The following is a 27,963-nucleotide window of genomic DNA, read 5'->3' on the forward strand; positions in this document are numbered from 1 at the left end:
GTTTGGGATCACCCCTGTGGTTTGCCTCTTTTCTGCACACCATGAAGTCGACCACAAACAGGCATATTTTGTGGTCTATGGGTATTCCTGCCCTGAATTTTCTGTAAGATTGGAATTTTCTGGGAGAAGTAGCACAGACTTCCCCCCTACCCCCCAAAAGATGATTTCACTGTCAGAGAAGAGTTCCACAAGCTCCAGGTGCATGCTGTTCTGCAGTCCTTGAAACTCTCAGGGTTCAGGCACACAGCAGCATGACAAAGAGGTTTAACAGTTCACAGCCATGAAGAGTTTCTCCAAAAGGACACCACGGACATGACCCCCACATGGTCCTAACATGACCCATAGACCTTGTAACATCTTTTTCTTATGATACAGAAAATCCTGATAAAACACTCTATCCTACCAGAGCACCAAGGATTTTAAAGGAACAGAATGCTTTGAAGCTTGCTACTTCGTTTCAAGATGTTAACTTTAAGTGGGAAGGAAGGAAGGACAGGAAATGTAAAAGCAAATGCAAGTATTTCTAAAACCCCAAGCAGACAATACATTTACAAAGATGAAAAATACATGGGTGACAGAAATTAATGAAGCTCCACATCTACGAGATAGATATATATATATCTCCTATATCCTAAAATCAGTTATAGAGGACTCCTCTGTGTCTCTTTCTCTGCAGCTGGCTTAGAGTCAATGAAAACACCTGAGCACCACATTGTGCTTTTGCGATCATTTTCAAATTCTGAACTACTGTCTCCCCCTTTTTTCTTCAAGAATGGATCATTACCTCTCTCTTCATTGCTCAGGTCTTTGCTGAGTACTGCACAACATGTTAATAATCTGTGTTCTTTTCCACCAGACAGGGTAATTTTCAGTATTTTCTTCACACACACGGTCTTAAAATTCATACAACAATGTACAGCTAGACAAGCGTAATTTATATGAAGGGAGGGGATAAATACTGATCTAGGTCAAAGCTAACTGTTATAATTGTGTCTGGTCTCAATTAGTAGGTGCAAATGAACTTCCCCAGGGCTCAGTACTGGGAACAGTTCTCTTTAATATCTTTATCATTTATCTGGACAAGGAGAAGGAGAGCACCCTCAGTAAGTTCACAGATGACACCAAGTTGGGTGGGAGTGTTGATCTGCTTGAGGGCAGGAAGGCCCTGCAGAGGGATCCAGGAGGGCTGGATTGATGGGTCAAGGCCAATGGTGTGAGGTTCAACTAGGACAAGTGCTGGGTTCTGAATTTGGGTCACAACAACCCCACACACTGGCTTGGGGCAGAGTGGCTGGAAAGCTGACCAGCAGAAAAGGACCTAGAGATGTTGACTGACAGCCAGCTGACTGTGAGCCAGCAGTGTGTCCAGGTGGCCAAGAAGGCCAACAGCATCCTGGCCTGTATCAGGAATAGTGCGACCAGTAGTACTGGGGAAATGATTGTCCCCCATATTCGCCACTGGTGAGGCTGCACCTGAAGTCCCAGGTTCAGTTTAGGGCTCCTCAGAACAAGAGACACTGAGATGCTGGAGCATGTCCAAAGAAGGGCAACAAAGCTGGTGAAGGGCCTGGAGCACAAGTCTTACAAGGAGTGCCTGAGGGAAATGGGGCTGTTTAGCCTGGAGGAGGCTGAGGGGAGACCTGATCACTCTCTGCAACTCATTGAAAGGACGTTGTAGCCAGGTGGGCATTGGTCTCTTCTTCCAAGCAACAGAAAAAGAGGAGATGGCCTCAGGTTGCACCTGGGAAAGTTTAGACTAAGGAGTTTCTTCACTGAAAGTCTTGTCAAAACCTGGAACAGGCTTCTCAGGGAAGTGGTGGAGTCACCATCCCTATAAGTATTTAAAAGACATGCTGATGTGGTGTTTAGGGACGTGACTTAGCTGTGGATTTGGCAGTGCTACGATGACAGTCGGACTGGACGATTTTCATGGTCTTTTCCAACCTAAACAGTTCTATGCAGTTCTCTGCGTGTCTACATCAACATAGCTACTCACTGTCATGGTACCACTCTCCTCACCTTATCTTTGCTTGCTTATTCCCACTGTTCACTCTGCAATAGCTGTGGAGCTTTTTTGACTGTGCACCAAGCACTTGGAGCATGCTATGACAGAAAAAAAGAATGGTGGAGAGAAGGGAAAAAAAATTGTGCTGTCTTTAGCACAGTTAAATGTCTCACCAACAGTGGAGTGAAGAGATGGTAGACAGAGCAGAGTTCTAATGGAAACTGTGGCAAAAGCTTGTCACCAGATAGCTTTAGGAGCACTGGCTATTGTCTCAGGCTTGTATCACAGTTCTCTTCCAGCCCCTCCCTAGGGCCAGATGCTTTATTTCACTATTTGCAGCTGGTCAGTGTAAGGACTCACCCCTGAGAGACTTTCAGTGCCTTATCCTTCCCCCGTCCAAGTTTTCCTATTTTCACTGCTTAACACTTGATTTTTTTAAATGTCAGGAGTGATCACAGTGAGCAGAGTGGGACCACGCAGAACCACCTCTAAAACTGCAGAAATCACCAAGGGGCCTCTGGAGGTCATGTTTTGCAGCCCTACACTTGAAGCAGGACCACCACCAACATCACACAGGTCGCCAGCATCACATAGGTCATTTCACTAAACCGTGTAGCATCTGTCACTGGTACAACAAAGGAGCTGACAGAAGTGAGAAGCAGGTTGTAAGAGCAAGTCCAAGGTCAGACCAAAGTGAATTCTGAAATGCAGCACAAAAGACAGGACGGTGGGATGGGAGCAGCCACAGCTGCAGGAGCTACACCCTGAGTTCCCACAGAGAACAGCACAAGGCAACAGCATAATATATCTGTTAATGTGGTCACAAGCTAAAAGGAAACACTGCAGCATGAAAAGCAACAGCTCCTTACGGTAACCATGACGAGGAGCCCAGTGCCAAGATTTTCCAGTACGTGACACGCACTAGAAACACACAGGGAACTGTTGTCTCTGGAAAGCACAACAAAACTGATGTTTAGGGAAAAGGAGGGAAGCAACGTCTGGGTCAAATAACGAGTCTCATGTATATAACTATTTGGAAAAGAAAGCAGAAATGTAATCCAGGAATTACAGTGTCATTTTAATCTGCTTTTGATATATTTCCCCCACAAGCCAGCTATATTATTCCATACTGAATTATTTATTTGTACAAAGACAATGCACTGCTGCAAAATGCTGTTGAATCTACTCATGCTAAGAAATACTTCAGATAATTTAATACTTGACTGTAAGACCTACAGCAACCATTTAATACTATTTAAAATGATCCTCTAACATAGTGATAATTGACTCTCAAAACTCCCCCTAAATTACCAAGGTCTTTTACCAAAAGGGACTTTTAGAGAATGTCGACACAACCAGACAATACAGTGTCAGGCAGAAAAAAATGAGCTTTGTATTACATACTGTGTAACTAAAATATTACAGTCCTACCTTGCATCTTTAAATAAAACTTCAAGTGCCATAAACAAGAGCAGTAAATTGAATAGTGGGAAGAGAGTGACTAGATCTAAAAGACACCAAAAATTTTGGACTAGCAGAATAAAGGAAAAGATGACAGGATAATACTGAAAAATGAGTTTTGAAACTCTCATACAAAAGTCACAGAATCACAGAATCACAGAATTATCAAGGTTGGAAAAGACCTAAAAGATCATCCAGTCCAACCATTCACCTATTACTACTAGCTCCCACTAAACCATGTCCCTCAATACAACGTCCAGTCTTTCCTTGAACACCCCCAGGGTCGGTGACTCCACCACCTCCCTGGGCAGTGCATTCCAGTGCCTGACTACCCTTTCAGAGAAGTAGTGCTTCCTAATGTTCAGCCTGAACCTCCCCTGCCGCAGCTTGATACCATTCCCTCTAGTTCTGTCACTGTCTACACGGGAGAAGAGGCCGACCCCTAGCTCACTACAACCCCCCTTAAGGAAGCTATAGAGAGCCATAAGGTCTCCTCTGAGCCTCCTCTTCTCCAGGCTGAACAATCCCAGCTCCCTCAGCCGCTCCTCGTAAGGCCTGTGTTCCAGACCCCTCACCAGCTTAGTAGCCCTCCTCTGAACGCGTTCCAGGGCCTCAATGTCTTTCCTGTAGTGAGGGGCCCAAAACTGAACACAGTACTCGAGATGCGGCCTCACAAGTGCTGAGTACAGGGGGACAACCACCTCCCTGTTCCTACTAGTAACACTATTTTTGATGCAAGCCAGGATGCCGTTGGCCCTCTTGGCCACCCGCGCACACTGTCGGCTCATGTTCAGCCGTGCATCAATCAGTACCCCCAGGTCCATTTCCTCCACACAGTCCTCCAGCCACTCCACCCCAAGCCTATAGCGCTGCCTGGGGTTGTTGTGGCCAAAGTGCAGGACTCGGCATTTGCTCTTGTTGAACCTCATGCCATTGGCTTCAGCCCAGCTCTCCAGCCTGTCCAGATCCCTCTGTAGGGCCTCGCTACCCCCAGGCAGATCCACACTCCCAGCCAATTTAGTGTCATCTGCAAACTTACTGAGGGTGCACTCAATGCCCTCATCTAGGTCATCAATAAAGATATTGAAGAGGACAGGCCCCAGCACCGACCCCTGGGGAACACCACTCGTGACCGGTCGCCAGCTGGATTTAACTCCATTTACTACCACTCTCTGAGCCCGGCCCTCCAGCCAGCTCCTTACCCAGCCGAGGGTGTACCCATCCAAGCCACGGGCTGCCAGCTTCTGCAGGAGAATACCGTGGGAGACAGTGTCAAAGGCTTTGCTGAAGTCTAGGTAGACCACATCAACAGCCTTTCCCTCATCCAACAGATGGGTCACTAGATCATAGAAGGAGATCAGGTTGGTCAAACAGGACCTGCCCTTCATGAACCCATGCTGGCTAGGCCTAATCCCCCGGCCATCCCGCAGATGCCGCATGATCTCCCTCAAGACTATCTGTTCCATAACCTTCCCTGGAACCCAGGTCAGGCTAACAGGCCTGTAGTTCCCCAGATCCTCCTTACAACCTTTCTTGTAAATGGGAGTCACATTGGCGAGCCTCCAGTCTTCTGGGACCTCACCAGTCAACAAGGAGAGCTGATAGATAATGGAAAGCGGCTCGGCTACCACCTCTGCCAGTTCCCTCAGCACTCTCGGGTGGATCTCATCAGGCCCCATGGACTTGTGGCAGTCCAGTTGGAGTAGGAAGTCTCTGACCGTTTCTTCCAGAATCACAGGGGAGTTAGCATGCTCCCCAGCCGAGACTACCAGGTCAGAGAGAGGAGTACCCTGAGCATAACTGGTCTGACCTTTAAAGACAGACGTAAAGAAGGCATTCAGAACCTCCGCCTTTTCCTTATCCTCAGTGATCATATTCCCAGCCTCATCCAGTAAAGAGTGGATATTCTCCTTTGTCCTCCTCTTACTGTTAATGTACTTATAAAAGAGTTTGTTATTCCTTTTCACCCCAGCGGCCAGGTTAAATTCAAGCTGGGCTTTTGCCTTTCTGATTTCACCTCTACACATCCTGACGACTTCCTTGAATTCATTCTCAGTTGCCCGTCCCTCCTTCCACAGGCGGTAGATTCTCTTTTTCTCCCGGAGCCTCAAGAATAACTCCCTATTCATCCATGCCGGTCTTCTTCCCCGCCGGCTCATTTTGCGGCTCAGGGGGACCGCCTGCTCCTGTGCCCTTAAGACTTCCTTCTTGAAGAGCAACCAGCTCTCTTGTACCCCTTTGTTCGCTAGGACTAAATGCCAAGGGACTCCCCCTACCAGTCTCTTGAACAAATCAAAGTCCGCCCTCCGGAAGTCCAAGGTAGCAGTTTTACTATTCCCCCTCCAAGCTCCACCATGAATTGAGAAATGTATCATTTCATGGTCACTCTGTCCAAGGCAGTCCCCAACCTTCACATCTCCTACCAGACCTTCCCTGTTCATGAACAGCAGGTCTAGCGGGGCAGTTCCTCTTGTGGGCTCTCTGACCAGCTGCATCAGGAAGGCATCCTCTATGCACTCCAAAAACCTCCTAGACTGCTTCTTCTGTGCTGTGCTGTACTCCCAGCATATGTCAGGGAAGTTGAAGTCCCCCATGAGGACAAGGGCTGATGACCGTGCAGCTCGTGCCAGCTGCTTGTAGAACACCTCATCTGTCTCTTCATCCTGGTTTGGCGGTCTATAACAGACGCCCACCAGGATGTCTGCCTTGTCAGCCCTTCCTCTGATCTTTACCCATAGGGATTCAATGTTATCATCCCCAGTCACAATCTCAGTAGCAGAAAAGGATTCCCTAACGTATAGAGCCACACCACCACCCCTCCTTCCTTGCCTGTCTCTCCTGAAGAGTTTGTAGCCATCCATTGCAGCACTCCAGTCATGGGAGCAATCCCACCATGTTTCTGTTATGGCAACCAGGTCATAGTTTGCCTGCCGCACTATGGCTTCCAACTCTTCTTGCTTGTTGCCCATGCTACGTGCATTAGTGTAGACGCACCTCAGCTGAGCCCCTTGCCTCTCTCCTAATCCCAATACCACTTCCCCAGGCCGATCTCTATCAGACCTGGCTTCATCCCCTTCCCCCTTCCTATCTAGTTTAAAGCCCTTTCTACAAGTCCTGCCAGCTCCTGGGCAAGTATCCGTTTCCCTTTCGGAGACAGGCAATTCCCATCAGCTGTCCTCAGGCCAGGTGCCGAGTAGGCCGCCTCGTGAGCAAAGAATCCAAAATTGTTGCGTTTGCACCAGCCTCTCAGCCATGCATTTATAAGATGGCCTTTTCTGCTTATCTCAGTGTTTGCCCCTGCCACCAAAGGAATACTGGTAAACACAACTTGCATGCCTGCTCCATCGACTAACTTTCCCAGCCTCCTAAAATCATTTTTTATAATCCTCATGCTTCTGTCAGCAATCCCATCACTGCCAGTCTGAACTACCAATAAAGGGTAATAATCGGAGGGGCGGATAAGGCTGGGGAGTTTTCTAGAAATATCCCTGACCCGTGCCCCGGGAAGGCAGCACACCTCCCTATGGGTAGGGTCAGGCCGACATATTGGGCCCTCTGTTCCTCTCAGAAGAGAGTCGCCCACAACTATCACCCTCCTTTCTTTCCTGGAGGAAGCAGTCTTCAAACGTGGAGCCGTCCGCCTTACCTTGGGCAAGCTTGGCGGCAGCGCTCCTATGTCATCATCACTCACGTCTCCCCCTGGTTTCAGGGCTTCATACCTGTTACAGAGAGGGACCAGCGGAACCGAGGTAGGTCGGGATGGGGGTCGCCTGCAACGCCGGGCTGAGACCTGCTGCCATTCCTCCTCTCCTCTCAAGCTGTCTCTCCCTGCTTGACTATGGTGAGAGAGAGGGGCCGTTTCTCCCAATACTCCCTCAGTCTGGGAAGTGCAATCTCTGCGCCTTTTTCGCAGAGAGTTGCTCCACCAGTCTATCTCCCGCTCGCATTCTCTGATGGTCCGCAGTCTATCTACCTCCTTCCTAAGCTCCACAAGAAGGCTGAGCAGCTGCTCACACTGCACGCAAGTCGCATCCTTCTCATCCTTCCCTGGCAGCAGCAGGCTGAGGCACTCCTGGCAGTCAGAAACCTGAACTGCCACATTATGGAGCAGACCCTCTGTCTGGGTTGCCACAGCCTTTGCATGGGAAGCCCGTTTCCTAGTGAGGACCATGTTTGAGATGTTGGTGTCAGGGCAAGATACCCTGCCTGCTTGACCTGCCTGCGCGAACTGCCGAGCAAACTGAGAGGTGACAGAAAAGCTTTACGCAGCTAAACACAGCCCAGACCTTGGCTGCAGGTATTCCGGGACCTCTCAGCCCCCTGAGTCCACATGCCTCAGGGTCCCAGAGCACCATGTGCAGGCCAGAGCTGTCCCATCATTCCAGTCTGGCATCCAAACTGCCCCTCACTAAACCCCTCTCACCCACTTCAGCAGCTGGATGGCAAAGACAGGCAGACGGGGGGCGGGGGGCTTGCACCGCCATTGCGGTGTCGCTCCTTCCTTTGCACAGGGCTCCACGGGGCTTGTGAGCAATAAAGGCACGAAGCAACAGCGAGCGTGCCGCGGGCATTGGGCACCAGCGCTCATCCCTGGCTGAAAAGGACACGCTGCGACCCCTCGGGCTTACCACTCTCATACTTGCAGCTGGTCAGGTTGATGGAGGGAACACTGGAATGGAAAGAGACAAGAGAGCAGTCGGTGCTCATGCAAACCAGTGGGCAGAACGGGAAGCTGGGCTGTAAAGCGGTGCCCTTGACCGCCTTCTGAGGGACCAGATTATGTTCCAGCAGGGCAATTATGTGTCCAGTTACAGACACGGCCTCCCAGGCAGCCACGATCTCTGCAAAGCCAGGGAAAGAGCCATCAGACACACAGCTCCTCGGCAAGCTCCTTGCCCAGGGTGGCAAATTCCAGTGCCTAAACCAGTCCAGAAAATCACCATGGTCACAGTCATTGCGGAAACCACCAAAGCACCGCCCCAGTATGCCAGTACTCCTGAGGGGAGGGAGACTGAGGCTTCCCCATACTGCCCCTCATCTCATGGACCTTTCCTGGGCATCATGGCTGGCTCTCCCCAGCACTGGGTTGGCCGGCAGAGCCAGGAGCACCTCTCTTAAATGCCACTGCTGTGTCTCTTGGTGCAGGCAGCTGCTGAGGCTGGTAGGGCTACGAAGATGATTAAGGGCCTGCAGCATCTCCCCTATGAGGAGCAGCTGAATAAGATGCTCTTGCAGCGAAGATGCACTCTGCCTGCAAGGCACACGGCCTGAAGCCAGAGACATGTGCCGACACACTGCTCAGTCACAGGGTGGGATCCCAAGTGTGAGAGACACCCCCCAACAAACCACAGAGAGGTTCCCACTGCCTCATTTCCTATCCCTGCTCTCAGCTGCTTTAATGCCCATCACTCACTCAGCTGGCAGGCACCAAGTGCGGGGGAATATCTTGTACTCCTCGGGGAAGAGCTTGAGCATGCGGTTCAGGTTGCGCGCTAACAAGTCCTTCCGGCAGATCTCCATCATGCCTGGGAAGTGGTTGATTTTCTGAAAGAGGAGTAGAGGGAAAAGACAGTCAGCAAAGGGACAGCAGGGATCCTCCCCCAGAGCTGAGGAAAGCCGGCGCACACGGAAACCAGCGGGCAGAATGGGAAGCTGGGCTCTGAAGCAGTGACCTTGACTGCCTGCTAAGGGATTATTCTCCAGCAGCTTCAGCTGAACTTCAGCAGCAGGACTGATCTGCTCCTTCCCTCTAAGCCCTGATGCCTGCCCTCCCCAGCAGATCACAGGGAAGGACATGGAAGTGGAAGCACCGTTCATTAGAAACTAAGGGCTCCTGCAGATCTCAGAGAAGAGCACAGCAAAGCCCCAGCTCCCTTGCATCCCTCCTTGCTAACAAATTTCCCCCCCCCCCCCCATGCTTAACAGCAACAGTATGTTCATACCCTCAAAAGGTGGGAGTGGGTTCAAATGAGTCCCCACTCCTGGAGCAGCATTTCTCTATTCAGACTGTATCCTGTGCAGGACCAGTGAAAAAACAGGCAACAATGGGTAAAGCAAAACTGCATCAAAGTTAAAGGACTGTCAGTTAGCAAATGCAAAGTACCTGCTGCAACTCCCAAAGTCAAACCCACCATTCAATGAAACTGCTTTTCACACTGCAGAAGCTGCATCTGAATCAAGTTCCCAGAGCTGCAGTGACACATGTGCTGTGCTAACAGCATCCTTTAACGGTGTTACGAATCCCTGAGGCAGAAGGTCACAGCACAAACATCCCACTCTCAAGGGACTTTTTTTCCCCAACACAAACACAAAAACATAACATCAGCCAGCAACCAAAACACTACAAGCAAGAACAGATAAAGACTAAAAATCAATGGGGAACCTATAATATTTGGTTATACAGCATGCAACAAGATATTCAGGTGATGTTTCTGTAATGTCTTTTCTACTTTACAACCTACTGAGAGATGAGGCTTGGAGGTACATTATTAAATGCTGAAGGTAAAACTGAATGAATGAGAAACACACAAGCTGCAAAAAATCAACGCTGACAATCTGAGATTACTTTTTCTAAAATCAGGCAATAAGAAGAGGAACCAGCATCGACACCGTTTCTCTGCAGTTCTACTTGCAAACAAAAGCCCAGCCTTTTCTCAGTAACATCACCTTTACATGTCTTATGCCTTTTACTCTGTTAAGAGAAACTGAGAAATAGCATGGAACAATGGTTTCTGTTGTTGGCAGCTAAAAGTGGAAGTGAATTGAAAGGTATGGGGCAGCAGCTCCCAGGAATCCAAAGATAATGGGAACTTTCTATCTAACTAACCAAGAGTGGCTGTGTGGAAAGTGCTAAGAAATGTTGCTTTTGCAAAATGAAAAATGTTACAAAATTAACAGGCACATAACTGAAACCTCTGTGCCTGTCAGTCAGTCCTTACTCAGACTTAAGGAAGGACCTGATGGATTTCAACTAGAAAAGGCTGGGGGAATTTCAGGCCGAACCACTCGCATGATCCCCACCTTAGAATGGCCTGACCAGCACCCTGACCCACATGTTCTGTTCACCGCTGGTCCCAGGCGCAGACCTGTGCATTTCACCATTAATATAGGAACTCAAATAAGTGTTATCAGCCAAAAGGTTAGGACTGACTGCTACCCAGGCAAAAATAATTATAATAGGAGTAACTGGAGCCCCTGAAAACAGACTAATTAGTGCTGTGTGTGTTTGCTCTCCAGGGGAAAACCCAGTATCTAAGATCAAGGTTGTCAGTGGTCCATACGGAAATAATATACTAAGATTTGATGTCCCAGCAAAGTCTGGAAACTACCTAATGGAACAGTGTGGAGCTTTGGATCCCTGCTCTGTGAGGTTCCAGGGAAGCTGTTGAGTCACCTCCTTCCAGAATAATCAATATCCTTTACCATCTGCTGCTAAGCAGGGGATCACAGAAGGGATCAAAGACAACAGTGACACGGTGCCACTCAGCCGCTGGTGCTGGCTCTGCTGAACCAGTCGGCCAAATGCAAGCTGAATAGGACGATTCCTCTTCCAGGAGGACAAAACAAACATCAATCTGTGTTCACTTGGGAGGGAGCACAATATACCTTCAACTTCCCCAAGGATGCAAACGCTCCTCTGCCATTGCCCGTAGTGCACTGGTAAGAACATTGAAGAAAAATAATATCCTAAAAGGTGAATGACACCAGATTTCTACCCAATTCACTGTCGAGCATATGTATGTTCCTGCAGTTCTCTTCTCTTTTAATAACAGGACTGCTCCAGTAAGAAAAAGTAAAGGGACAGCTGAGAAGACACAGGGTGCAGACCTCATGCATATAAGTCTGAAATATGAACCGTACCTGGAGGAAATTGAAGAAATACTGAAACCTGAAGCACAGACTGGCAGCTTTGAGTTTCTGGTCTTACTTTTGTCTGTCTGTCTGTTCATTTCAATAGGTGTGATTGTTTGCAACATGTTGATGGTTCTGCAATTATAAATCACACTGAACCAGACAGTCTGATCTATAAAATGATATGAGGTTTTGCTCATATGCTTAACTTTTCTCATGTGATTACCTGTTTGCCTTTACCACATACCCCTGCTCAAGGGATCCCTATAACAGCTCTGCCTGTGGATATGGGTAAAAATTTAGACTGGCTTTGGAACCAGAATAAGTCGATTCTTTGGGGAGACTTTGAATGGAAGTGGCCATTTAATAATACATTAAATCGAACCTCCATTTGGAGCCTAAATTGTTCTTATGTTCCCTTTGATGGGATAATAAGACTTTGGGATGCAGAGGCAAACAACCCTGATCCAGACACCCATGGGCAGATAGATGAAATGGGAATAAGCCATACAGGGGAAAGTAATTGGTCCTGAGGTATGTGGAACCAGTAATTTCGTGTCCATGGTTCAATGTAATGCAAGGGCCACCTGCCATTCAGAGAGGATAAGGTTTCTAGAGAACAAAAGATCAGGGCCAAAAGCAGCATATTGGGAACCTCCTTTGATGACAGAATATATATAGACTCAAGGAATATATATAGACTCAACTGGAGTTCCTCGAGGGGTTCCTGAGGAATTTAAGGCTAGGAATCAGATTGCTGCAGGTTTTGAATCATTCCTTTTTTTTGGTGGGTCACAGTGAATAAAAATGTAGATTGGATCAATTATATCTATTATAATCAACAGAGATTCATAAATCATACGAGGGATGCTGTTAAAGGAATAGCAGAACAGCTGGATGCCAATAGCAGAATGACATGGGACAATCGGATGGTCCTGGATATGTGGAGGATTCAGTGCAGACTTGGTTGTTGGAGAAGGGACACAGCTGCACAGACCTGCTCGAGATGGCATAAGTAGGGTAAAGGTTGGTTCAAAGTCAGTGTGCCCTTGGGACCAGCTGCAGGCAGTCCTGTTGTCTTAGAAAGAGGTCTTTCTCATAACAAAATGCAACAGAATGTAAGCAAATGTGTAATAGAATGTAAGCAAGGGCAGGACTGCAATCGATTAGCTGGACCAATGATGAGCTCGGCTTTGCAATATTCAATGAGTTAATTAACTACTATATTTAAGCTATGCTTGTGTGATTAAAGTTTGAGACAGCCTGACGAACCACTTGGTGTCCGTGTCTTCCTTCTCCGACAAATTGGTGACCCCGACGTGATTCTCGTCAACTCCCAATCCCCCGACGTGAATACTGCGACGTGGCACCACGGTCGAAGAAGTCGAGCTGGGTCCTGTAAGCAGGCAGGACGGCGACTTAATCAGGGTGCGCCCCCAAAGATTACAAAGGTAATTTTGGGCCATACGTGCCACAGAAGCCTGGAAGCTGCAATGGCGCGCGCTGAGGATTACACGATGGATAGGCAAGTGGCATATGATTTATTTGCAAATACTTTAAGAAAATGGGATATTAAGGGGTTAGATCTAAAAAAGGAATTACCGGGGTTATTGGCTTGTGGGTATGCTAAGGGGTGTTTTCAGAACTTGCACACGGTTCACGAGTTAACTGCATAAAGCAATATCAAGCAAAAGCTGCTCAATTAGAAGATCAAAGGGGATAAGACGGAAAGTCAGTCTTGGAAAGTGATTATGTACCTACCACCCCAACTGGACTATTGGTAACAGCTGAACCCTTTAAAACATCAGGGGCTTTTGAGGCAATTCCTCTACAATCTGCTGTCTAAGAGAGTGATTAAGAATTATGAAGTCTTTGAAACCCCTCCTTTTTGAGCAGCGAAGAAAGAAAACTGATAACAAGCCTTGACAGCACATTTGATTTACCTACTTGGGAAGCTATTGGAGCTCAAATCCTTGACGAACCCTCAGTTCGGGCGAAAGAAACTAAATCCTTAATAACTCTCTGGAAATCAAGTAAAAGGACTTTAACCAAAATAGAGACAGAAAACATAGCTGCTACTTCAGCCTTTGCAGCTTTAGCACCAGTTCTGGATTCGACAGAACCGATTTAAAAAGGGAAAAATCTACTATAAAGAATGTGGTTTTGTTTCTGGGTGCTCTTTCATCTACCCCAGTTACTATGCCAAGTAAGAATGCCGTGTTATCAGAACAAAGTGATAAATCTGTCAGAACTGACCGGGAAGGGGAGCGTGTAGTGCGCGTAAATCTGCCACCACGGCCTGCGCCCCCCCCACTACTATACCTTTGGAAGGAAAAATGTGGAAACAAACGTACAACTGACTGCCTTTAATATCTGTTTACCTTTAACTTTTACTGCACCTAAAGCACCACATGACGCAGTTGAAAATGTTAACTGGCATCGACAACTTCAGCCTGTTCTTGAAAAGCTGGAAAAAAGCAGAGCGGGCGATGGCATGCCCTGCTGGGAAAGGGTTTGCAGAACTGCCCACCCACCCACCTGAAAATTACTGAGATAAGATCTACCTACATGAAGAATCACCAACTAAGGCACAGAGCAGTGTTGCCCCCATGGACAAAGAACCTAAGCATGGGGACAAGAACCCTACGGAGATGGACACATCATCCTCACCTCCCGACGAACTCATCAATCCATCACTGTCTCCTGACGCCCGAGACACTCTGCAGAGGCTGCTCGTCACAGCCTGGGCATGTAAGATGCCGTCAGAATGGGATAAAGGGTTACATCAGGGTATTTGGATTCCTACTCAGTTGCGGAACTTACTGGGGAAAAGTTTACGTGGGAATGAGCGGGTGGTGCAGAGAGTGAATAGTGGGGAGGTGGGAGGTGGACGGAAAAGGGAGACCGTGCGGCAGGTCCTGGTGTTCCGCCAGGTCCTAGTGCTCACCCAGGGCTCGGCCCCGGTGACCGTCAGGGTCGCGCTGTGGTTCACAGCACGGAGAGGAGAAGGGCGCTGCGGGCAGCAGCCCAGACCCCTGACACCAGGCTGCGCAGCCGAGTGCTTTGGCAGAACTGCCGTAGAAGTGGGAGAACTGCCCCCGCCACCCCCCACCCACCCACCCATACGGACTGGATGTGACAACTTGCATCTTGCAATGTGGTTTGTTTGATGACTTGCTTTGCAGCGTTTGTTTGTATGTGCTATGGGTTCAGAGATGCGTTTGTCCACTGAGAGCAAGGCTGCCTACTTAGCAAAGGGATTTTGGATAGCAATCACTGAAACTGGGCGGCTTACTTTATAAATTTAACCTGGAAAACAAAAAATCCCCGTTTGGGCTGATTACTAACTACTTACTTGGACAAAAAAAAAAAAACCAAACCAAAACAAAACAAAAAAAAATTGCCCAATTGCAACGTTTAATACAGGAGTAACTGACTACGAGGTGTATAAAGCCTTCCGCAAGTTTGTGGAACATGCAAAGATTTTCAAGGATTGGGTTTTATTTTCCATTATGCGTTTGGACATTGAAAGTTTGATTCATGAGTTACCAGTGCAAAGGATTAGAGATTACTGTGTTTTCTGGCAGTGTGAGCTACTACACAAACAGGGGAATCCAGTAAGTGTGCTCTGCTATAGCAGCACTTGAATACCCCGTGAAATCAAACTAGACAACAGCTCAGAATATATGGCACAAACATCGCCTATGTTACAGGGACACCACATTTGCCTTCAGGCAAAACCATGGTAAAATATATGAATCAAACTCTCACAAAGCTCTTTATGTTTTGACCTAGTTATGTCTCTCACAGAACAGTTTGGTACCTCCAATAGTGAACCATGCAGGAGGTTTAAAAGAAGGTTTGCAAAAAAAAAAAAAAAAAAAAAGTAAAAGAAAAAAAAAAGAGGGGGAAAAGGGGAGAGAAAAGTCAATGTCAAGTGTTATTAAGAACGAAGTTCAGGTACTAACTTGGGAAGGAGATCTGCCTGTGTCATTACAGATACGGGACCCAAGTGCATAAAGCTGTGGATCCAGAAGAACTCAAGCTTGCATGAACCAGGACAAGATCCTGATCCCAGTAACTGAAGTCAAGTGTTCCAACTGCAACCACAGTGGACGATGAACTTTGCTGTGGGATATTTTGAATGATCTGACAGTCTTTGAAAAAATACATGTATTTGTGCTAAATGAAAATTAGGGAAATAGTCATTTCTGAACAGCCTAAGGTCACAGACTGCGATCAGTACCTGCAGGAAAACATGAGGCTGCTGTTATCTGCACTCCTGACACTCCTGATTGGCAAAACAAACAAATGCAACAACAAAGGTATCAAGGCACTTACAATTGGTTTCATGACTGGAGAATTTCAGGATGGATATTGTGGATGGTCAAATTTGGATTATTGGATTTGGTAATTATGGTACTTGTCTTACATTTACTGTCGGGTTCATTGAGCTTTCTGCAAAGGGCCCTTGCAGAGACCTCAAAAAGCAGTTTTTCTAACACAGATGCTAAAAGGAAAAATTGGCAAGGAGGACAGTGGGCCGGCCGGCGGCCTGGCTCTCCTCACAGAAGACAATATCCTTGAATTCCCATAAGACAGGAAAATTACTCATGCTGAGAGGTATTTGGTAATTACATTCTCAAACATAGTGACCTTGAAGGCAGAGGTACGCACTGCCTCAACCCAAGGAGGAGTTTGAAGGCATGTGTTGGATGAACCTCTCTGATCATTCGCGATCCATACATTCCCAAACTAATGAACTACAGAGGTTAACTAACAACTTACAAGTGGATTCTGGTTTAGGACTTGATGGATGGTTACGATCACTGGGACTGGAACCCTGGCTGCTATCCATAGTAAAGGCAGCCATTCTGATAGGAATACTACTACTAACCTTTACCTTACTCTTACCATGTCTCTGTATGTGTCTGCAGAACATGATGCAAAAAATGGTATCGGCAGCTTTCAATCAGACGCTATTAGCCCAAAAAGAAAACGGGGGAAATATGGAGGATTCAGTGGTCAATGAGCTAATTCAGGATTCAATGAGCTAATTAACTACTATATTTAAGCTATGCTTGTGTGATTAAAGTTTGAGACAGCCTGACGAACCACTTGGTGTCCGTGTCTTCCTTCTCCAACATAGATATGATGTTAGCAGAGAAAGGAGGAGTATGTGTCATGTTAGGGGGACAGTGTTGCACATTTATACCAAATACTACTGCTCCTGATGGAACGATTAGCAGAGCCTTACAAGGCCTTACCACTTTGGCTGATGAACTAGCAGAAAATACAGGAATAGCTACTTCTCTTCCTGGGTGCTTGGAATCCTGGTTTGGAAAATGGAAGGGAATGGTGATACCAGTTTTCACTTCCCTGATAGTGGTAACAGGAATTTTAGTGGCCATAGGGTGTTGTAGAATCCCTTGTGTTAGGGGTCTTATAAAGAGATTAACAGAAACTGCAATAACTAAGATGCCCCTGGGACCACTGCCTTATAATATGCTTCTCCTAGAGGAATAAGAAACAGATAATAGAGAATCTCAGGAAAAAGAATGTGAAGCAATGCTGGCCAGGTTAGAAGCTTCATATGAAACAGGACTTTGAAAATATGCAAAAGACAACAGTGAGTATAAAGAAAAGAAGGGGAAATTGTGGAAAATGGTAAGAAATGTTGCTTTTGCAAATTGAAAAATGTTATTGTATTCTTTACTGACTGAGAGGACTCAGGCTGACTCATCAGAGATCCTGTGTAGGGAATTTAGGATAGCACATAAAATAAGGGGGAATACTGTTCTCAAATAAGGGTTCAATTTGAGTACATAGCTCTGCTATATACAGATGACCCTGGACAATGAGATAAGGGGTTAAATCCTGACTGAGGACATGGGCTAGAACTTAAGCAAGTCAGGCCCAACTGAACAGGCTTTGACCATGTTGATTGACAATGGGGCACAAATTACCACATCAAGGAAAAACAGGCAAAACAATGTGGAGCAATGGTAGGGAAGCCAGCACACAGAGCTGTTCAGCTTGTCACCAGCAGTAACACCATGTCCCTGTCTGCCTTGGCACTGCCACTCAGACATCACCATTACTGAGAAGCACTGGCTGGGAGAAGCACCCTGAAATCTGCAAGTGCTCCTCAGACATCGATGCAGTTCCTCCAGTGTTGCTAATGTCAAGCTACACTGAGCTCCTTTTCTTTCCCTCTGCTATTATGGAAGGCTTGATTGCCTTGATTGTCCCTCAGTCACTCTAGAAATCCTCCCATTTCCTGGGAAGACACTGTAGGCACTGGCTGCGGGGGGACCTCATTGCAGCCTTCCAGTACCTGAAGGGAGCTTATAAGCAGGAGGGGATTCAACTTAAAAGAGCAGATAATGGCAGGACAAGGGGGAATGGACTAAAGCTAAAGGAGGGAAGGTTTAGATTAGATATTAGGGGAAGTGTTTTACAGAAAGAGTGGTGAGGTGCTGGAACAAGCTGCTCAGAGAAGTAGTAGATTCCCCATCCCTGGAGGAGTTCAAGGCCAGGTTGGATGGGCACCTAGGGCAGATCCAGGCCTGGAGGTTGGTGTCCCTGCCTGTGATTCTATGATTCTATGAGTCTATGATTCTATGATTCTATGATCCTATGATTCTATGATCAGCTCAGTTCTGCATGTTTCAAGGGACAGATGAGGCTCTAGAGAGCTCTGGGGTGGTGGGAACATTCAAGAAGAGGAAATGAGGGATAAACTCGCTAAGAAGCAGGACACAAAGCCCTGGGGAGCAAGCAACATGCATTTGTCTCTGTACCTGTAGCAAGGAGATGCTCCCTCCACCTTAAGGAACGTGAAGGATCCACTTCTGCCTCCCACTCTGCAGCGCTTCCGATGTCTGTACTCGCAGCACGTGCTCAACCGGTCCACCCAAATCCCGTTGAGGAGGAAGGTGACGCTGAATGGGAAACCACGGTGCCTCTTGGAGATGAACTGGGAGCTTTCTGCAAACACAGAGAGGAAAGGGTTACAGAAACAGGTTATGCTGTGCTTTCAGCCTCTTGCCATCATCACATCCCATCCCAACCAAAGCAGCCAGCCCTCTGAGGTCAGGTACTTTGGCTCTCGGCTCTATTAATCGGGGGGCAAAAGTCCACCTCCTCCCCACACACGTTGCCTTGGTAGACACACAGGTTCTCTCCTCCACAGTGCTGCTGACAGACTGCAATTTCACCTCTGTCACCAGCAGCACTGCGGGATAAACAGATGCCTTTCCCTAGGAAGACCATGGTAAGACGAGCGTTGCTGCAGAGCAGGGACTGGGAGAATCCTCCAGCATTCTGAGGCAGGAGAGACACAGAAAGTGCATTCATTCACCTTCCAGCTCTGAGAGAAGCTGAACACAATGACCATGTAACCACACCAGGCACTTGAGGTTGTCTTTTCAAACAGACCTCAACCTGCTGAACTTGGAACATGTTTTCTAACATGCAGAAGGGCAGAGAAATATCTGGAGCGCAAAAACCTTTACAGGAGCCAAAACTGGCTGGAGCAACAGCGTGCCAGGTGACCTTTTCATACACTCCAAGTGTTTCAGACACCCCTCTGAAGTCCTGGCACCAGTTAGGGCCAGAGGTGGGGGCACGTTGACTAAAATCATAGAAAGGGAGGCTTTAAGCTAGAGTTCCTCTGGTGCAGTTTTTCAAGCCCCTTTCTCACACCACAAGTGCTGCAGCAGATACAGACAGGGGTGGCAGTTCTCTCTTTTAGTAGCTACAAGCTGTCTGTCTTTGAGAAATGCCCTGAACCTGCACTCACACTACGTACTGGCACCTTCCAGCATCAGGCAAACGCTTACCCTTCTTAGAGGGGGCTCTGTGCCATCTGGTACGGCGAGGGGACGAAGTCATCTCCCTCGGTGCATGACATTTCCCGCCGCCTTGACGCCCTTGTGTCCCTTTGTCAGGGGCAGATGTGGCACTGGTACTATAGGATTCCTCATGGTGGGGAGGTGACAGGAAGATGCATCAGCCACAGCTCCCACAGAGATCCTACGGTTCAAGCCACTCCATTCTTCCTGCAGAAACAATACTTGGCAAGAAGGGAAATGTGAAGACTGGAAAGGAAATATATCCTAAACACATCTGGTGTTTGTTCTTCCCCGATCCAATAAAGTACCTAAGATCACTGATTGGAGCTGTTTGGATATCAGACAAGTGAACTGAGGCATCGTTCATTTTATAGCAAAGTTCATTAGTGCCTGTTGTAGTTTTGTGTGGCTGGGTTCAGGTGGAGAAGGGGGGCTGTAGGAGGGGGCTGCAGAAAGAAGCAGCCAGAAGCTCTCTGCAGGCCCCACAGAGCAAACACCAGCCGGCTGACCAATGCTGAGCCCATCAGCCACGCTCACAGCGCCTCTGGGAATCACAGTGAGAAGGAAAAAACCCACAAGTGGCTGCTTTGTACCCCCAGAGAAGAAGTGAGAAGATGTAAAAAACTGTGCAGGCACCAAGGGCAGTGAGGGGTGGGAAGGAGGCAACCCAGGTGCCCCTGGAGAGGCCCCACGCTGGAGCAGGGGGAGACAGACAGGAGCTGCTGTGACCCAGGTTGGAGCAAACCCCTGGCAGCACTTGCAGCCCGTGGGGAGAGAGGGATACAGAGATGAGCGAGGGAGAGAGAGATCCACGCTGGAGCAGGTTTGCTGACGGGGGGACTTGTGACCCAGTGGAGGACCAGGCTGTAGTAGTCTGGGCCTGATAAATATTCTGTGATTGATGACTGCACCCCATAGCAGTGACCCACGCTGGGGCAGCTGGGGAAGAGCTGAAACCCCATGGGAAAGGACTCACGTTGGAGAAGTTGGAGAACTCCAAACAAGAGTGTCAGGATTTCCACTCACAGGGAATCAGAAGAACGCAAACTAAGTTTATCCTAAAGCCCAAGGCAGAATGTCTGGAGCTTAAACACACTGTCCCAATTCAAGTGCATGTCTGCACTCTCCTCCTTGCACACATTGTCACATCTCTCTCTTTGAAAGGTCACAGGAGGCTGGAAGTTCAGTGACAGGAGTACTGTGCCTTGAGCTACAGCAGGACTTACTGCAAGCAGTGCTGCACAAGTGTCTAACACTAACTCTGCAGGCAAGGACGCTGCACAGTCCTTGTGCCTGTGCTGATGGGAAAGCACGGGGGGCAGGAGAAGGAAACCCCACACAAGCTGTGATTATTTACCACTTTCTTTCAGAAGAGGGATCGAATACTCTCCAACGAGCAGAAGCTGCCAGAACAGAAGCAAGGCTTCTCAGCACAGCAGCCAAAGGGACATTTTGCTACCTAAATGCTTCTACCTTCATCTTTAGGGACACTTCTACCTGACACAATCAGAAACAGCAAAAAAACAAAATAAAAAAGAGGAGGAAATGTGCACGTGGTGTCAGACAGCAAAACACCTCTGCATGGCATCAATAGCAAGGTCAAGAATGAACACGTGGGATAATACACTATTATTGTTTTTTTAAGAAATACTTTGGCATGGATGTAAGTGTATTTCCTACAAATTCAAGTGCCATATGCACTTGCCAGAACCCTTGACCTGATCAATTCCACAAACCATCATTTCAGTTCCTGATGGAAACCTCACCAGGCTGGCACGATGTGATTTCAAACAGTGCTTGTCTTTATTTCCAGCCACTCAGATGTCTACACCCCTCTTTGCTCTTCTACAGAGATGCTATTGCACACAACACCCATACCCACACACACCATCCACCTCATCTGACTTTTCTCTGCGTTCAACAGGTAGCAGTAAAAACTAATTCAGGATCAAAACATGAAGTTCAAACCAAGCACTTAAGTACCCCATAAGCAGGGTAAACAGAAAGATGATTAGCATGGCAATTCATTCTAATAAAGTGTTGATGAAATTTCTTCTCTTCAACAAATAAGACTTCATTCACCACTGACAAGGGAACTGGGGTCACCTGACTGTCTCTGAGGAGGTGACACCAAAGACAGGAAGGTTTTGATGAGCAGTTATCTACTGCAACACAACTGGTTCCAAATGACCCTTGATTCTAAACGTTCAGATCTATTTTAGCTGCACAGGCAACTGTTTTACAGCTTTGCTGAAGATGTTTGTAAAGAAGAGCTGTACTTCTGTGGGGTTGGGTGTTAGTTAAGTATTTTGAGTGACAACTACAGTACTTGTTTTAAACACTATCTAATCATTCCACAAAGAGGGGTAAGCAGACCAAAAGCACCAAACAAAATGCAAATCCTCAAATGCACCCTGCAAGGCAGGCTTTGAAACATACGGAACCTGAGGTCAAATCAAATGCTGTCAATTAGCAAAAAAGAAATCTAAAATCATGATCTCACTGAGGAGTTCTGGGCACTGGCTGCCATGTCAGTCTAGTCTAGATCTCCTTTTATTCCCCTCTTTCTTCCTAACTTCCTATTTGGTAGGCTGCAGCTCTATTGTTCAAGGCTGCAAATTCCCTTCATCAAATTTCCCCTTAGCCTAGTGCCAACTTGAAAGAATAAAACAACTTTAAGTACTTTTGTAGTCCTTTTGGGATCTTGCCCACAACCCTAAATTACTACCCTGCAGCTGAACTTCAACCTCCTTCATTTACTGACAAAAGGATGAAGGGAAAATGTGCTCAATTTACAGGATTGTAACAAGTGTACCTGCCCCTCGCCCATTCCAGGACAGACACTTTCAAAGCTACTGCAGCACTACTGGGGTTTCAGAACAGACCTTTATTAACTAACCATCAGTGGTAGAAAATGGGGAGGAACTAAGCAGAACTTTTCCACAAATGGGAAGACCTATTTTTGCTCCCAGGTTGCATTAACCCAAGTAGGAGGTGACCTTGAAAATCCTCCATAGCCAGAAAGTAGCAAAGCCCTTCCTTGTCTCTCAGACCATCTTTATCTCTATCTGCACAACCCCAGGAGTTGTTTAGTAATCTTAATAACAAATCCTGGTTAGAGAACCTGCAAGGCTGCCAAGAGACAAAGGCTGGAACCAGCTGAGCTTTCACCTGCCCAAAGAAAGCTTTCTGCAGAAACTTCAAGAAAACCCTTTCCTGCATTTTTTCTTTCCCTGACATCACAGGTTATCAGCTCCAAACGTTTTCCCTGTCCACTTCAGTGAGGTCACATTCTGTGTGCACTTCAAGACAGAAAAACATGAGAGGAATCACATTTCTTTAAAATTAACCAAACCCCCAAACACACCCACACCACACCCACACCCCCCCCCCAATGAAATGACACACAATTTATGCTTTTAGCAGAAGAATGTAACACCTGGTTTTTGCAAAGAGGGGGAAGGACATGGAAGTGGAAGCACCGTTCATTAGAAACTAAGGGCTCCTGCAGATCTCGGAGAAGAGCACAGCAAAGCCCCAGCTCCCTTGCATTCCTCCTTGCTAACAAACTTTCCCCCCCCACCATGCTTAACAGCAACAGTATGTTCGTACCCTCAAAATGTGGGAGTGGGTTCAAATGAGTCCCCACTCCTGGAGCAGCATTTCTCTATTCAGACTGTATCCTGTGCAGGACCAGTGAAAAAACAGGCAACAATGGGTACAGCAAAACTGCATCAAAGTTAAAGGACTGTCAGTTAACAGATGCAAAGTACCTGCTGCAACTCCAAAAGTCAAACCCACCATGCAATGAAACTGCTTTTCACACTGCAGAAGCTGCATCTGAATCAAGTTCCTAGAGCTGCAGTGACACATGTGCTGTGCTAACAGCATCCTTTAACGGCGCTACGAATCCCTGAGGCAGAAGGTCACAGCACAAACATCCCACTCTCAAGGGACCTTTTTTCCCCAACACAAACACAAAAACATAACATCAGCCAGCAACCAAAACACTACAAGCAAGAACAGATAAAGACTAAAAATCAATGGGGAACCTATAATATTTGGTCATACAGCATGCAACAAGATATTCAGGTGATGTTTCTGTAATGTCTTTTCTCCTTTACAACCTACTGAGAGATGAGGCTTGGAGGTACATTATTAAATGCTGAAGGTAAAACTGAATGAAGGAGAAACACACAAGCTGCAAAAAATCAACGCTGACAATCTGAGATTACTTTTTCTAAAATCAGGCAATAAGAGGAACCAGCATCGACAGCGTTTCTCTGCAGTTCTACTTGCAAACAAAAGCCCAGCCTTTTCTCAGTAACATCACCTTTACATGTCTTATGCCTTTTACTCTGTTAAGAGAAACTGAGAAATAGCATGGAACAATGGTTTCTGTTGTTGGCAGCTAAAAGTGGAAGTGAATTGAAAGGTATGGGGCAGCAGCTCCCAGGAATCCAAAGATAATGGGAACTTTCTATGTAACTAACCAAGAGTGGCTATTTTCTCCTTTCATTTAAAAATAGACTGATTAATTATAAATATATTAATTATAAATTATGATATTATTTATTAATTAGAAATCCCTCTTTAGTAACTCGCATTCATGAAAAATATTACCCTACCAAAAGAAAAGGGTACAGAGCTGCCCTTGCCTGCATCTTCCCCTTCCCTCTGAAACAGGGCTGCCGGGCAAACATGGGCACCACCCCAGGAATAAAGCCTGAGCCCTCACAGAATCACAGGGCAGACGGACGGTGTTCAGTGGTGGGACAAAACATGAAGTTCCAATCACATTTGGCTGCCAGCTGATCAGCTGGTATAAGGCAGGACTGCTAAGAGAGGCTGTGTCTGTCCTGCTGGGCAGGAGACAATTGCTACTGCAACGAGCACTAATAAATGTTGTCTCATCACATCCCAAAGCAGCACAAAGTAAAGTGCAAGTGACAAAGGCATTTCCGATGCTTCCTCTCCAAAACAGAGGGCATCCCTGTCCCACTCCCACCCATGCCATCCTTACTCTAACAAAGGATTCAAATCTTACTCAAGGGTGACCAGGCTGTAAGGAAAGCGCCTGCTGCTCTGTCAGAGCTCAGCTCAGAGCTGCACTGGGGAAACAAACTCACCATCGGCTGGGAGCAGGGAAATGCTTTGCTCAGACCCTCCAGACAGGTGGCACACTGCCCAATCTGCACAAGAATTTACCAGCACAAAGAAAAGGGGGTGGAAAAGAGGGGTGGACTTACTGGGGACTGAGGGCCTGAAGCTCTGGGCCTGCCAACTCCACACGAGGCCAGATGGCTCCGGCAGGGACTTGCTGCCCAGGCTGTGGCAGATACCAAAAGCCCCGGCTGGGCGGGGGAGCGGGGCTGCAGGGAGAGGGGGTGCCGGGGGTGAGGAGAGGCTGCCGGGGAGAAACTCCCCCCTCCTGTGGGGAATGGAAGAGCCGCCCGGGAAAGGAGACACCTTGTGCTGGTGGGAGGGGAGTTGTGAGAGCCTGAGGAGCAGCAGCAAAGCCCGAGACAGGGACTCTGGCAGCCATGTTAGTGGGGGTGCTGCCTGGCAGCACGGTTTCAGCCACGCAGGCACTGTTACAAGCTGTGCATCTCTTCAAGACTGCCAATTGCCACTGATTACTATTTCCAGCCTTGAAGAGGTGCACAGCTCCCCCCATTCCCTGGTTTAGATCTCCCTGTACTTCAAGTCACTGGAAACAAAGGCTGTGGTGGCAAGGTTCAAGCATCACTTTTCTGACAGGGAGAGAAGCAGGAAGCAGGATCACTATGAACAGTTTTGACTCGTGTAAAGCCATCCTACACTTTGCTGCAATTTCTATCTTATTTTGTTGGGTATGACAAAATACAGAAAGCCACATTACCTAAGGTGGGTTTATTACCTAAAGCCACCTACTCTGGCTTCACATGTCCATTAGCTTATCAGTCCTTTGCACTTGCGCAGATCCTTCCAGGAATTGTGAGTGAGGGGCTCTGGTGGTCCTTGGGAGAAGGCCATGAGTCGTCCTCACAATGTACTTTTCAACTTTCGCCTGGAATGTGAGGGTCTTGCAAGCTTGCAGTGTTCTGATCAGTCTGAGCTGATTTATGTCCTTGTTAGTCAGTCTGTAGCAAGGGGATAACAGCTTAGTTACAAGGGTTAACATAGTTTAATTGCCTACCGGTTTGATTAACAAATTGATTATACAAGGTTTATTACACTCCAGAAGGCTTTGCTATTGCAAGGGCACAGGCATTTTTATAGAAAATGTCAGCAAACTGCCTGAAAAAGGGCTGAAGGGCTGGTTTTCCCTTTTTCCATTGCTTGGCCACCCTGCCTCCTCCTCGGCTGGGCCTGGTCTGCACACCCTGTCTTCCTGGTCGCCATGTTCCTGAACTGGTTACACAGCTTTCAGCTTGAGTGACTTTGCTATCTGAAGGGAGCAGCAGGCATATTGTCCAGGCCAATCCCTTCAGAGCTCAGAGTCAGGTTGCTGACAGACCTGCTGCCTTCCCCAACCCCATTCTTGTGTTTGTAGCACAAAACTGCCCACAGCCATTTCTGCAGGGCCCTTTGCTGAAAGCTCAACAAACACAGCAGGCAGCCAGCCACTACAATTATCAAAATCAATAATCCTGTTTTGACCATTGACAATATCCAGCATGGAATTCCCCACCCATGAAACAAGCTGTCTAGCCCAAAAAAATCCCTTTCCTTCTTCTATCTTTTGTGTTTGGTCTGGTCAGACAGATCCATGCAGCACATGCCACCTGTGATTTTCAACATGTTTCTGTCACTCTCTCTTCAACACCAGTTTTTCTACAGAATACCCCATGAATCCTCAGTGAACTTCTCCAACAGGGAGAGTCCTTTCCCAGGAGGCTTCAGATCTTCCCCCACTGCCCCAGTGTGGGTCCCTTCCATGGGGTGCAATCTCTCGGGCCCAGATGTCACCAGCCTTGTTCCCCACGGGGTCACAAGCTTCCCCTCAGCAAACCTGCTGCAGCAGCGATCTCTCTCCGCACTCATGTCATACCAACATCATGGCAGTTGAGGAGGAGGTATGTGAGGAGATGAATGGAGCCCCTCTGCCTCAGAGGAAGCGGAAGCCTAGAGTGAGGTGACCATCCGCACGCCTCGAGACTGCCTCTGTTAGGCAAGAGAGAAAGGTAGCTGTAGTAGGGGATTCCCTTCTCAGAGAGACAGAAGGCCCTATATGTAGACCAGACCCTACACGCAGGGAGGTGTGCTGCCTACCTGGAGCCTGGGTCAGGGACATTACCAGAAGGCTACCAGGGCTGGTAAGATCCACTGACTATTATCCGCTACAGATAGTTCAAGCAGGCAGGAACGCAATCACAAAGTGTAGCCTTCGAGCTGTCAAAAGGGAATTCTGGCATCTGGGGCGCTTTGTTGAGGGGGGGAGCCCAAATAATATTCTCGTCTATCCCCACTTGTGGGAGGAGAGGCTCAGAGCAGGACACAAGGACCCATGAGTTGAATTGTGGCTGAAAGGCTGGTGCCGGCACAAGAACTTTGGTTTTTTTACCAAGGGATGGTGTACTCTGCTCCTGGCATGATGACTGCTGATAGGGCTCACCTGTCCTATAAAGGAAAGCAGATCCTTGCCCAGGAGATGGCAGGGCTCATCAATCGAGCTTTAAACTAGTTAGGAAGGGGATATTAAGAAGGCTGCTGGGGTTAGGCAAGTGCTTCAGGAGTCACAACGGGAGTTGATGGTGGAAAAAGGTAAATACCAACAGCACAGTGGTGGACTTGGGGAAGTTTTTCCACGTGAGAGTAGAGAAAATTCTGTGGATTGCCCTGAGTACTCCTCAGTGGAGCCACTTTTGCCAGTCCCCTGTCAGAAATCTCGCTGTGGGCTGTTGAGGATACCTACATCTGCTGCCCCACTAAAATGCCGTTATACAAATGCACGTAGCATGGGGAACAAGCAAGAAGAATTAGAGATCTTTGTGCGGTCGCAGGGCCACGTTCTCATTGCAATCACAGAGACGTGGTGGGACAACCTGGACGACTGGCACGCTGTCATGGATGGCTATGTGCTGTTTAGGAAAGACAGGCTAGGGAGGCGAGGTGGAGGAGTTGCTCTTTATGTGAGAGAGCACCTAGAATGTATTGAGCTCCACCTGGGGAAGGATGAACCATCCATCGAGTGCTTGTGGGTTAAAATCAAGGTGGCAACTGAATGCCGCCTTCGCTTCGGTCTTCACTTCAAAGGCCCCCTGGAACTCACAGACACTGGATGAAAGTAGGAGTGTTTGGGAAATGAAGAATTTCCCTCTGGTTGAAGTAGGGGAGGTCCAGGAGAAGGAACAACCGTTTGTATCAGCACAGGCTGGGGGGTGACCTGCTGGAGAAGAGCTCAGTGGAGAAGGACCTGGGGGTCCTGGTTGATGACAGGTTGGCCATGAGCCGGCAGTGTGCCCTGGGGGCTGAGAGATCCAATGGGATCCTGGGTTGCATCCAGAGGAGTATAGCCAGCAGATCAAAGGAGGTGATCCTCCCCCTCTACTCTGCCCTGGTCAGGCCCCACCTGGAGTTTTGTGTCCAGTTCTGGGCTCCTTGGTATAAGGATCTCCTGGAGAGAGTCCAAAGAAGGGCTAAGAAGATGATTAAGGGCCTGGAGCATCTTCCCTATGAGGAAAGGCTGAGTAAGTTGGGGCTGTTCAGCCTTGAGAAGAGAAGACTAAGGGAGGACCTAATTAAAGTTTATAATTATCTGAAGCATGGGATGCAGGGGGAAATGGCCAGCCCCTTTTCAGTGGTCGG

General features: G+C 47.7%; 1 protein-coding gene and 2 pseudogenes across 3 annotated transcripts in view; 1 reads left to right on the plus strand and 2 right to left on the minus strand.

Moving 5' to 3' along the window:
• Positions 1-8,986, minus strand: part of LOC311199708 (DNA mismatch repair protein Msh3-like) — a gene marked incomplete at its 5' end in the record, with an annotated part of 84,314 nt that extends 75,328 nt beyond the window's left edge. The window contains 7 exons of the mRNA XM_084273845.1: positions 2,875-2,926; positions 5,049-5,276; positions 5,484-6,192; positions 7,113-7,185; positions 7,393-7,558; positions 8,095-8,135; positions 8,880-8,986. Of these exons, the coding sequence (XP_084129971.1) occupies positions 2,875-2,926; positions 5,049-5,276; positions 5,484-6,192; positions 7,113-7,185; positions 7,393-7,558; positions 8,095-8,135; positions 8,880-8,986 (1,376 nt within the window). The remainder of the gene's footprint in view (positions 1-2,874; positions 2,927-5,048; positions 5,277-5,483; positions 6,193-7,112; positions 7,186-7,392; positions 7,559-8,094; positions 8,136-8,879) is intronic.
• Positions 1-27,963, plus strand: part of LOC311199737 (tubulin polyglutamylase TTLL13-like) — a 336,991-nt pseudogene that overhangs the window by 179,890 nt on the left and 129,138 nt on the right. The window lies entirely within an intron of this gene.
• LOC311199707 (tubulin polyglutamylase TTLL13-like) overlaps positions 1-27,963 on the minus strand; it is a 146,942-nt pseudogene that overhangs the window by 112,239 nt on the left and 6,740 nt on the right. The window lies entirely within an intron of this gene.

The sequence above is a fragment of the Gallinula chloropus genome (genome assembly GCF_964237585.1).
Source record: "Gallinula chloropus genome assembly, chromosome: 21".
NCBI lineage: Eukaryota > Metazoa > Chordata > Aves > Gruiformes > Rallidae > Gallinula > Gallinula chloropus.